Source organism: Trichechus manatus, unplaced genomic scaffold (genome assembly GCF_000243295.1).
Source record: "Trichechus manatus latirostris isolate Lorelei unplaced genomic scaffold, TriManLat1.0 scaffold00147, whole genome shotgun sequence".
NCBI classification, from domain to species: Eukaryota; Metazoa; Chordata; class Mammalia; order Sirenia; family Trichechidae; genus Trichechus; species Trichechus manatus.
The window spans coordinates 452,601-465,047 of NW_004444083.1; the positions used below are offsets into that span (position 1 = coordinate 452,601).

At 39.6% G+C, this 12,447-nt stretch overlaps 1 protein-coding gene across 22 annotated transcripts in view; it reads left to right on the forward strand.

The window, feature by feature from the left end:
- Positions 1-12,237, forward strand: part of TRIP12 (thyroid hormone receptor interactor 12) — a 142,420-nt gene extending 130,183 nt beyond the window's left edge. For 10 of the 22 annotated variants that reach the window (XM_023740076.1, XM_023740078.1, XM_023740081.1 and 7 more), the window contains 5 exons: positions 3,105-3,269; positions 4,811-4,924; positions 6,722-6,816; positions 7,341-7,444; positions 8,128-10,791. In XM_023740076.1, coding sequence (XP_023595844.1) covers positions 3,105-3,269; positions 4,811-4,924; positions 6,722-6,816; positions 7,341-7,444; positions 8,128-8,324 — 675 coding nt within the window. In that variant the 3' untranslated portion in view covers positions 8,325-10,791. Of the gene's footprint in view, positions 1-3,104; positions 3,270-4,810; positions 4,925-6,721; positions 6,817-7,340; positions 7,445-8,127 lie in introns of all 22 variants that reach the window. The other 12 variants (XM_023740066.1, XM_023740071.1, XM_023740072.1 and 9 more) reach the window with 4 other exon arrangements.
- The last annotated feature ends 210 nt before the right edge of the window (positions 12,238-12,447 follow it).

Genomic DNA, 12,447 nt, shown 5'->3' on the forward strand with positions numbered 1-12,447 from the left:
CTTTTTAGAAGAGTTTTTTTTTTTTTTTTTTTTTTTAAAGCTGAAGCATGATTCCATAGTGGGTCAGACGACCTCTGGTAATAGCAGGTGATGAGTGAATAACTGGATTAGTAAATAAAGCACACTTCTAAAGGAAACCATACAGCTCTTGTTTTTTAAATTTTAGATGAGCGTTATGTATCTGTGCAGATAGTATATCATACTGAATTACTTTAGTTAGCACTTGAATCAATAAAACTATCCTCAGGAGAGATTTATTTTCAGAAAAGGTGGCGAAATCTAGGAACAGTCCCTTTGCTTCTAGCGAGATCTCAGGAAGATGCTTCTACAGGTCGTGGTGGGTGTCCACTGTTTCTCGGTGAACATGTTGAGGTGCCTCACTCAGGTCTCATGGGTAATTTGTGAGCCTTATATTATTAATATCCTTTATGTACACATTAACTATAGATAGAAAAGCATTTGGCTCAGCCTGAGATTGGTAGTGGTTCTGTATCTGGTATTAGAAGAAAGCAATGTATCTTGAAAAAAAGCACAGATCAAATAGACCAAGGCTAAGTTCATTCCCCTTTTATGAATTATATAAAGCAAGAGTGGTGAGGCGTGATCCTGTTTCAAGGGAAAGTGTCACATCTGTTGATGAGATAGAGAAGAGCTAGTAGAGAGATGGGGATGGTTTAGAATGCATTCTGATCAGGGAGTAAGATGATTTGTAAGAGAATCAGTTTTATCTCCCATATTAATTGGTAATTGTTAATTGGTACTCTTTTTTTTTAAAAATGAAAAAGAGAAATTAATGTTTAATGAAGCCAAGTAAATTAACCATCTTTTCCCAGACAAGATCTGTCTTCCTTAGGATTTTTGGAACCAGTCAGGTTTAGGTTTACCAACTTGGTAAATTTTAAACTACTACAGTCTCGTTTAGGATCATCTCTTAGGTAAATGGAAACCCTGGTGGCACAGTGGTTAAGAGCTACGGCTGCTAACCAAAAGGTCAGCAGTTCAACTCTACGAGGTGTTCCTTGGAAACAGTATGGGGCAGTTCTGCTCTGTCGCTGTGAGTCGGAATCGACTCGACGGCAGTGCATTTTTTGATTCTTAGGTAAATGGGCCAAAAAAAAAAAAGCAAGAAGAAGGAAAAAAAGAAAGACTCATAGCACTGTTCTCAGTGCCTTACGTATATTAATTCATTTAATCCTCACAGCAATCCTGTGGGATTTAGGTATTGTTATCCCTGTTGGAGACAGGCAGGTTGAGTAACCTGCCCAAGGTCACACGCCGAGAACATGGGGGAGCTGGACTTCAGACCAGGCTGTCTGCTCTAGAGCCCGCACTCTGATACTATGTGAGCCTCGTGCTACGGCGCTGTCTCAACTGCACTGTGCCCCACTGTTCTCTTCTTCTGTAGTTCCCTTTGCGATTTGTTCTATCCTTTGTTATTCTTGGTGTTGTCAGCTTAACGGTATTCATTGCATAACAAGAATCTGCACTCCAGAAATTGATTTACTGTATTAACCGAATCGCTAAAGCTGCATCTTTCAGCCAGAACATGAGGAATGATGGCGTTCTGAGACCCTCCTCCCCATTGTTTTATACAGTTGTCCTGGGTCAGATTCTACTTGGTAGTTTACACTCTTGAAGGAGACATGGGAAATGTGCTAAAGCTTTTGATTTGGTATGTGAGTCTAGAGGACTAACAGCAGATCTCTTTAACCATCTGAAGGACGTATTATGTATTCTAGATCCCTATCTAATAATAGCATTTGGTAATGCAAATCTTTACAAGTAAGACATTTCTATGGTAGGTCTTGGAAAAGAGACTTTCCATTAAATAGTAGTGATCACCTTGATCTGTGATAGGAGATAGGGGGATCGTTTTGAGAGTTTTCCACTGGGGGATTATTAAAATGGAGAACTTTTTTTTTTTTTTTTTAATCTTTTTCTGCTGAAGAATATTTTAAATGTGAAATGAAAAGCCTCCCTTAGGGTGTCATCAGACGATGCACCGGAAACGGGGAGGCTCAGACATGGGCTTTTGCAGAGAAGTCAATATGGACATAATTTTCTGCAACGATATTTTACCTTAATCTCAAATAATGCTACTACCTCCTTTGTATTCAGAATTATCTGGAATCCTAAACAGCTTTTTAGTTTCCCTTTAAAAAAATAACTAATTTATTAATCAGAACTTCCTAATCTCTCATAGTTTAAATGATACTTTCCGCACCTTGAATGCTCTGCCTGTAGGAACTTAATTAGTTTTTAAGTTTTAAACACAGAGGCATCTCCAATTTAGAAAGTCATTTGCTTTCTTTCTCCTGTACTGGATGCCTTCATTTTCAGATAGAATTTGTGTTTTTGCATGTGGGTCTTTGATCCTTAATCTAAGCAATAGTATTTTATACAGGGCTTGCATTTTTAAAAGGGAATAATACAGACTGCATTTAACATAATGACTTGACTTTTCCTAAGGACTTTGTTGGGAACTTTCTCATCACAGCGTTACTGTAGAAGTGCAGATTTGTTATGTTTCGGCGCCCGAAGTGGTTGAATGGAGCGTCTCCAGGGTATTCTTTAGACTTGAGCGTTATAGGGGAAAACAAGTTAATTACCATTCTGAGATAATAATGGTAGCATTGTTTGTACATACAATTCCCTAACTGTCTTACTTGGTATTTGCTGTATGTATGTATTTATGTGTGTATGTATGTATCAGGTTCAACAAGCTGAGCCCAGAATTGATGAAAAATTTGTCTGACTTTAGAGCCCATGCTCTTAAAATTAACCGTTATGCAAACTGTCACGGACTCTTGTGAAATCTGATTTGAGCATGGTCAAATGGAGGAGCAGCATCTCATTATGGAGAAACATGCAAGCAACCTTGTCATTTGTCCATATAAAAACAGTTGGATTCTGAAAGTGTTTCAGATCACTTCCTTTGGATTGCAGTGACTTACACATATGTAGAGTATGATGATAAAAAGGAAATAGGCTAAGAACTAGAGGAACCCATAAAATTTATTAGGAAATCTTATTTTTATGAACACAATAAAAACAAAACTGAGTGAATTACATGCTTGACCTCACTCCTCTTTTTTTCCCCCCAGACCAAAGAGAGTCTACAATATTCATTAGAAACCCTGACTATGAATGGTTGCTCAGTGGAAGACCTAGGATTGGATTTCACTCTGCCAGGGTTTCCCAACATCGAGCTGAAGAAAGGAGGAAAGGACATACCAGTGACTATCCACAATTTAGAGGAGTATCTAAGAGTATGTAACTGTGGTGTCCTTTGGGGAGAGGGCCAGCGTGGCTGTGTAAGACCTTGCCTGTTGGTGCTCTGTCCAGTGAAGCAGAGGCCATGTCTGTCAGCTTCTGCCTGTTGAGACTGTGATGTTAGGCCTTTGACATCTCCGGGACCACTGCAGGAAGGCCACTCGCTCAGGCCTTAGTTTCTGTTTGCTCTTGAGAGAATGTGTCAGATACTTACACGTCATGATACCGTGTATAATCTTGAATTATCTACCCTCAAGCTTGCGTGCTATCTAATAAAACTACATTTTCTTTAATTAAAAAATAAATCAGGAAAAGGGAGCCATCACTAGTGTTCTCACTAAATTACGTTTCTGCCTTTTTCAAGCCAGCTCTCTTGACAGTTGCCTCCAACGCACGCATGCACGCACGCGCACATCGGGTGAGGCTTTTCAGCAGATAAAATTCAGGTCTTTGGCTATATTCATTAAATTGAAGACAGAAGTGTTATATTAACTATAAGTCACAATTTAAATTACAACAAATTTAGGTTACCAGTGTCTGAAAAGTTTGTTTTGGTTTATTCCTGGCATTGATGGAGAAGAGCATTGGATTCCAGTCAGAATGTCCACCTGGAGCTGACTTCTCCACTTACCTCCCATGGGACTTTAGATCCTCTGAAACACTGGGCTTTGGTTTCTTCATCACTTTAAGACAGAGAGAGAGAATAGACTAAATAACAATCTGAGATCCCCTATTACCTAACAATTCTGTGATCCTAAGTAATTCCTTCATATATTATATATTCATCAAGACTGTCTTCTCACATTCCCTGCTGCTTTCACTAACTTTCCAATACCTCTCTTTGCTAGGGGATAATGAGTTAATCTCCAGATTAATGTTCTCCAAAAGCAATCTATAGTAACAGTTACTTTTTCTATCAACAAGACACTAATGTTTTCATTTTTATCTAAATATGTTCTTTTGTTTCTTTATGTAGCCAATGGATTAGCCAGAGTCACTGACGACTAGATAGGGTTGGACCAGTAAGAGTTACTTGCTTTTGTCCTTCAATTCCATAGGACTGCATTTCTAGATTTTTCTAAGTAGAGGCACACACTACAGAAGTGGGTGGTTCTAAGAACACGATTTAGAATTAAGGGTTTTTGTTTTTTAATATGGAATATTTAACAGTTGCAAATTGTCAATCTTGAAACATTAGCTTTATTTCTCAACGTTTTGTCTTCTAGGGGAATTCTCCTTAGCTTCTCATCTGGCTAAAGTAATATAACTCTCTGCCATAGGGATTTTACATAAGTAAATGTTTAAAACATACTACGTGTAAATGCACATGGCATTTTTTACATTATTTTATTAGCCTGGATCCAAATTAGAATTTGACCTGACTTTTACACAATTTCTAGAAGATATTTTAAAGGTTTAACAGCTTGTTTAGGGAAAAAAAAAGGTGATCATAAGGGGGTTTTGACTCTATCACATATAATTTAGTAAAGAGATTTGAAATCTTGTGACAGTTTTTAAAAGACTCTTCTTTTTGCAGCTGGTTATATTTTGGGCACTAAATGAAGGCGTCTCCAGGCAGTTTGATTCATTCAGAGATGGATTTGAATCTGTCTTCCCACTCAGTCATCTTCAGTACTTCTACCCAGAGGAAGTGAGTAGCTTATGTCTAAAAGAAATGGCCGTTTCTGGTTCTGTACCTGTAATTATCTTTGTGGAGTATTTCTGTGCTGTCATGTCAAAAATCGTCTTGTTGCAAAAAAGGACAGATTTTGGGAGGTCAGGGTCATTTGCTGATCCGAGAACAGTATGAAATCAGGTTCCCTCCTAGGGGAGTGGGGTCCATGTGTGACAGAGCAGGCACAGTGTCTTTGTCAGCTGTGTGTTTCTGTGCTTCTGTGGCCGGCAGGGGGAGCCTCAGGTCCATCGTTGGCCCCTTTTGCCAAGTCTAGTAATGAGGGACACAGAGGAAGTGGTGTTTTTTTTTTTTGTTGTTTTGTTTTTAAAGCTATGCTTCCTGGATTACATGGGGAAAAAGACCAAAACCCATTGCCATCCAGTTGATTCCAACTCATAGCGACCCTATAGGCTGTAATCTTTATGGAAGCAGGCTGCTGTATCTTTCTCTTGTGGAGCGGCTGGTGGGTTTGAACCACTGACATTTCGGTTGGCAGCTGAGTGCTTTAACCGCCGTGCCACCAGGGCTCCTATTAGATTAAATGAGACATTGTTTTATGATCCAAGTTAGTCCTTGAAGTTTTAAAGAAGAGGTGCCGATAATCTGATTGCTGACTACACAGATGAAAGACACTCGTGAGGAGGAGAAGGGGGTTTATGTGCCCAGTTTTCTCTGGCCGTCCGTATTTGAAGTGCAGCGGGAATCTCAAACAAGTAACCCCTGGTAGTGAGGTGTCAGAGAGAGAGGGTCTAGAAGTTGTTAGGTTTCTCCAGTTTGGAAACCTTTTTGTTGATTTTTTTTAATACTAGCTTTAGAGTACTCATTTATTACTGAGTGAATCTGGAGATCTTGGAGGCACTTAGCATTTTAATCTCAGTGATTATTTCTGTCTCCACTTTGCTTTGCGGCTCACTCAAGCCTGAGATGCACCTGGCACTTTAGAGCGGTCTCTGAGCGCTCACGGAATTGAGTTGACAGCTGCTGCAAGGTGTTGCACCTGGAATTGAATCTCGCCACCACTTAGCTGTGAGGCCTTATTGTATCTATCTCATGTCCTCATCTATAAAATTGGGATAATCCTGTCTTATAGGGCGATGAGAACTAAGCAGCACATGTAAAGAACCTGACAGTGAGCGACAGATTGTTGATACTACCTTTCATTTGCCCTGAATTGGGTTTTCTCAAAGTATGCAGTCATTCCACAAATGGGGCAGTAACCATAAAGAATGTGGTTGAATTTGAAGCTGATGTTAGATTTTCCAGGGACACAAAAGCATTTGTTGCTTTCTAATATTCATTCTAGAATGATCTGGTTGTAGGTTGTCCCCCAACACTCAACCATGTAGCACAGATGTGCCTCTCTCTCCTGCTGGCTTCTGTTACTGTGTTCCTGAAGGCCAGGATTGAAAAGTCTCCTGGTTGGCAGCGGATTATCAAATTAAAACCTCCAGAGTAATGAGGAGAGTTAGGAAAAGTTAAATCAAGGGTCGGTCTCAGCTGTGTGTTGTTTGAGATTTAAAGGCTTCTCTAGAACCTAGTCCCTGCAGATAGGCAGGGAACCTAACTGTGCATCTGAAAAGGAAGTTGAATGTAGAACTGTGTCAGAAAAGCACACTAAAGAAAGGCCTTATGCAGAAGTTTTTGGTCCTGAAAATGATGCTGTTATTTGGTACATGTAGACCTTTGTCTTGGTGTAATAGAAAACGGAGCATGCATTTTCACCAGCTAAGCAGCTGCTTAATTACTAATTCTTACTCTTATTTAAACTCATAGCTGGATCAGCTCCTGTGTGGCAGTAAAGCAGACACTTGGGATGCAAAGACGTTGATGGAATGCTGCCGGCCAGATCACGGTTATACTCATGATAGGTCAGTACTGGACTCTGCCAGGCTTTCAGTTTATAGTCAGGAAACTGGAGGTACATCCATGTATGTATTTTAAACCAGCACCACCAACAACAGTGGTATGGGGGGGTCATTTTACAATTTGTCTACCTACTAAAGGAGGCCTACTGATACCTTGGCCTTATTGCTCTCAAGACTGCAAGTTAGGACCCAAGGGGTTCCTTTTCCAGTATTTCTGTGAAAATATGGAAGGAGGGAATACAGGCTAAATCTCATTCTTACTTACAGGAAAACAAATATCTGTGCAATCCCAGATCAAGTCTTATTTATTACCACAGTACTCATTCAATTTGAATTCCAGCTACAACAACAAAAACAAATTTGATTTTCAGAGTGCATTATAGTGAGAATTCACATCTTATAATCACAGTTTAGAATTGGTAAGCTCTGTATCTAATCCTGAGCAGTTGTAAGTCAGTGATGTGGCATGACTGTAAACTGTGTTTTAATCTGATGAACTAATTGTGGTCTGTTTACTTTTGTTGTAGTCGGGCTGTGAAGTTCTTGTTTGAGATTCTCAGTAGTTTTGATAATGAGCAGCAGAGGTTATTTCTCCAGTTTGTGACGGGTAGCCCGAGATTGCCTGTTGGAGGTGGGTATGATGTGGGTGCTTGGCATTTACTCCGTCTGCAGATGTACGTGTGTGAAACTCCATTCTGTGTTTGACTTACAGTACTCTTAGTTATTTCAATTTGATAACTTTCCTAAGTTTTCCATTTGTTTTGTAGTATGTTAAGAGTATAGTAAGAGACTTCACTGGCAGGAAAATTCATGAGGGTAGTCTTCAACACGTTGAAATAGGATTACTAGTGCACACATAATGCTGCTTTTCTATAAAAATTCTGAAGTGTATGAACATTATAAACTCTTAGTTGACTTAGCTGAGAATGGATGCTAAAGTCTGATTTTTCAGAAATGACTCCTAATATAAGTTGAGTTGATAAGGCATAAAGAACTGTTGACCTTCATGTTATACAGACACTTTTTGTGATAAAACAGATACCAGGCTCTGTACACTAAATGTATGTTGAATGTGTAGATTTAATTGCCAAGCAAGAAAGAATAGTGTGTGTGCATGTGTGTGAGTGAGTGAGTGAGAGTACATACAGCAAAGCAGCTTGATGTTTTCCTATAGTAGTAGCATAATGAAGGGTGTGCTTGTGATGCCAGACTGATAGTTCTCATGGATAAAAGACGCATTTTTCTCTGAACTTGCCAGTGGACGCCCGTAAACTGACTAAGGTCCTTGGTCTTTCTTCCTTTCCTCTTACTCAGGCTTCCGGAGTTTGAATCCACCTTTGACAATTGTCCGGAAGACATTTGAGTCAACAGAAAACCCAGATGACTTCCTGCCCTCCGTAATGACTTGTGTGAACTATCTTAAGTTGCCGGACTATTCAAGCATTGAGATCATGAGAGAAAAACTGTTGATAGCAGCAAGAGAAGGGCAGCAGTCGTTCCATCTTTCCTGATCACAACAAACTCAGTGTCTGCCTGTTACAGCAAAAGAAAAAATCATGATTTCTTTTCTAAATGTATCACCTGAGTCAAGGAAACACGTTACGGCTTGCAGATTACAAAAGAGACACTTGGTTGAGATCCATTAATGGCCCCAAGGACTTAAAGTGATCAGGCCCTAAAAAGTTGTTGTAATGAGGTTTCTTTAGCAAGTTCTTGTTTAAATTATCATTTATTTGATGAGTGAAGTTTTTAACTTGCTTTGCTGTGTGAAATTTAAAAAAGGGATGTTTTTCCAGGCTGGAACAATAAATGTCGCTGTGCAGTTTAATCCTGGGCTGTGTGTATCCATCTAGCTAAGTCCGCAGTTTTGTTTCCTCCAAAGACAACTCTTGTACATAAGTACAGAAATTAAAGCTTACATGTATTTGACCAGTAGAGTTGAATAGACTAGCTCTATGTACTTCTCACTTCCCTCTGATTTTCTCTCCCTGATGCGTGTATTGTCTGTGCAGTTCACACGGTTCTTTTTATGTACAACACTCACAGTTGTTACATCTTACACTAGCCAGGGCTTTTCTTGTCCCATGCTCCCTCAGATTAAGATATAATTTAAAATTCATTGGAATCGAAATATATTGTCAATATAGTTCAGCCTTTGTAACTAGATAGATTTTTCTTATAGCTTGGTTTTAACGTAGTGTAGGGCGTTCCTGGCCTTTTACCAGGCGTCCCTCTAGGTCTGTTTACACGGTGATTCCTGCAGGAGCAGCCTCTGGAATGGAGAAAGGAAGGCTCATTTCTTTGGTGTAGGTTAAAAATATCTATAGCTTGGACTGGCCGCGATTTATTATTCTATGGCCAGAGCATTTTGAATTGAGGTAAAGTTTTAAGCAAAATTAGCCGTTTTCATTCCCTGTTGGAGTAAAAAGAAATTTTTTCTCCTTTGTCCTTGTTTTTTGTTCATCGTTTTCTTTCTTTATTCCACTCTCCTCTTCCCCTCCTCCCAGTGCTAGCTTGGGACAAACCGCTCAGCCTTTGTCTCAACACAGATAGAAGCATCTGTATGCAACGCTCTGTCCACATGTTTTATGTGCTGATTTCTCAAATCTGCAATAATCTATCAGGTTCATGTTTTTACCTGACAATAAATAAAGTTTGCTTCACCTTTCTGTTTATAGTTCTGTGCCGTATGCATACTTACCGATTGTATAGTCGTATCTCAATGCAAGTCAATCGTCCAAATCTCCATGACACCCCAGTCATGGCTCATATCGCTATTCGAACAAGAATTCATAGTAGCAACTTGAAGAAAAGAAAATGTGGAGAGAGACTGGGAGGAGACTCCTTCCTTAGGTTCAAAATTAAGTCTGTTGCATCAATTTGAGAGAATGTTCCGTAATTCATCTCTTTGAGAATGAGAGATGAGCTAATTGTTTCCTTTATTGAACTTTGAGAAATCAATATTCTTTTGTTTGACTGACTGTTTAGAAGTCTTATTTAATTGATGTGGAAATCCCCTTGTTCCCTGTCCCACCACCCAAAAGAAACCTGATGGCTTGTTTTAGTTTGATTTCCTTTGTCGTTTTACACTTAAATGGCCTTATATGGAAACATCCCCTCTTTGCCGTTAACTGGGGCAGTAAACCCCACTAAGTGTGATGGAGTGGAGACGGCAGTCCCTGAGGAGCGGGCTCCTCATCTTTGCAGAGGTGCTGACGATTGAGCAGCTTTACCCTGAAACCGAAGAAGGGCGTTGCATCTCTGCAGTTCTAACATCGACAGCATAGAATCTGAGCAGTTTAATCCAGCGAAATTAGTGTTAAAATAGGAACCAATCTGTTTTAAACTGTCCTGACACCTTTTTACAAACTTAAGCACAAGGATTTTTGTGTGAACATAGCATTTTGTTCCTCATTTTTTAAAGGGTTCTATTTTTTAAATTTTCACATGTATTATAAACAAAGTAATGTTTCGTATTAAAATATCCGTATTTGATATTTTACCTATGTTGTGGCCCCGACAGGTTTGGGCCCATTGATTTCAACATCAGATGGGTACGTAGGATGGTTTGGAATGAAATTCTGAAGCTTGAGTGTTTCAGAGTCAGTAGTTACCTGTTTAAAAGCTTTGTCTTTAGTAATTGGCTTACCCCTTGCATAGAAAGTGGGACCTTTGTTTAATTTGGGGCAGGAAGACACTTTCTTCCTGTTTAAAAGCAATTTCTCGTGGCAGAGGCCTTAATATTACATCATAGGGAAAAAGCATACACTTTGTTTGCCGTTACTCCAGTTATGCCTTAAGTTTATTTGCTTGGTAATCTTATCCACAAGCACTAATTTCTACATATGCTTCAAAACTTAGCTAGGTAGTGACTGAGACTTTATTGACCTGTTTTTGCTGAGATGGAGTCAGATCACATCATAGACACGGCTACACTGAGTTTGTGGTGTTGTCATTTACATAGTTATTGATTTGATCAGAAGGAAGGAAGAGCTAGTTAAATCCATAGTCTTTATTTAACCCAATGTTGAAACAAAAAAGCCCCCCCAAAAGTGAATTGTAAGTTCTGGGTAGTCTCATTGGGAGTAGACATGGAGAAAATGCTAGATGTCTTTTCCAAATCCAGCAGCAGCCTTTCACACAGCTCATTGTAAGGAATACAAGTTTTCTTCCGGTGCTTCAGCTCCATGTTCCAGGGATAGAGAACTTTCTTCTTCACGGTAGCAGTCTGAAGAAGGTAATATCCGAAAGTCCCTCCTTCCTGCATTTGGCTCCTTATGAAAAGAGGTGACCCCTCACTTGCTTTTTTGGAGTTACTTCCCTAGGCATCCTGTGCATAAAGGCCGTAAGGTCGAGGGACAGCACCAACCTCTGCATCTAAGAAATTAAATTAGACCCACAGAAAGGATTATCGCCAGCATGTTGTGAGTTTGTCACCTTCCCTCTAGTCCACCAGGTGTTGAGCCTATGCTCCCAATTCCCCATCAGTGAATATGAGCTCAGGAAGTGGGAAAGCCACTGATATTCCAAGGGGGAAAAAAAAAAGCAAAGGAGACTTCCTGGGGAAAAGAGTTCAAGAAAGTACATTCAAAAACCAGATCCTTTTGGGGGGATTCTGGATGCTGTTGTTCATTCTCCATAAAGCAAAGATGATAAAGCCTTCCACTCATTTATTTTGGGCTTTGTTTTTCTGACCCACTTTGTTTTCCCTGCTGTAATAAGACCGTTGTTTGGAAATGTCCAACTCTGTATTTCTAATTCTCTGAGAAATGCTTTTGTACGAGTCTTGGGTTTGACGTTGCCACAGTTCGCATACACGGTAAAGGACAACCTAGCGACAAATCACTGCAAATGCTTCCTTTGTTACCTCAAAAAGTAATTCCAGACGAAACACAGCGTTATAGGAAACAGGATTGGCTGTTTTCCAAGAACTTCAAGTTGATAATTCTTATGCAAGAAAAAGGTCTTAACTCTAAAGACTTGTTCTGCATAAAGAAGACACTCTTTAATAATGGAAGAGGTGGTTTTATTTTTACAACAAGCCTACTCGTATTACCAAACCTATAACCAATTGCTTGATCTGTGTAAAGCATTTTTTTCTCTTATCTGAAACAGTGATTTATATGAACTGTTGGAATAATGGAACCTCAAACTACAGATGTGTATGTAAAATTGCATAAATGCACTGACTCCCTTCTCCCTGAATATATTTTTAATAAACAGCATTATCCTACATGATCAGTTTTATTAAATTATGCACAACTAGAAGGTTCTTCTGAGAAGTGGTATGTGCTCGCCTGGGTGGCTTTTGGAAAGCTTCCTATTTTGTTTGGTAAGTAAACACAGTGATCTTAGCTTTTTTTTTGGAGGCAAGTGGTAGAGGACTTTATTAAAAAAAAGCCTGTTGCCGTTGAGTCGGTTCCGACTTCATAGCGACCCTATAGGACAGAGTAGAACTGCCCCATAGAGTTTCCAAGGAGCACCTGGTGGATTTGAACACTACGCCACAGGGTTTCCAGGGAACTTCATAGGTGACAAATATTCAGAGGGCTGGTCCCGGAACTTGTTTACCGGTAGAGATTTGCACTTGTTTCAAGGTAGATAACTCCTGTGTGGTGGTGAAGTGGTACCTTT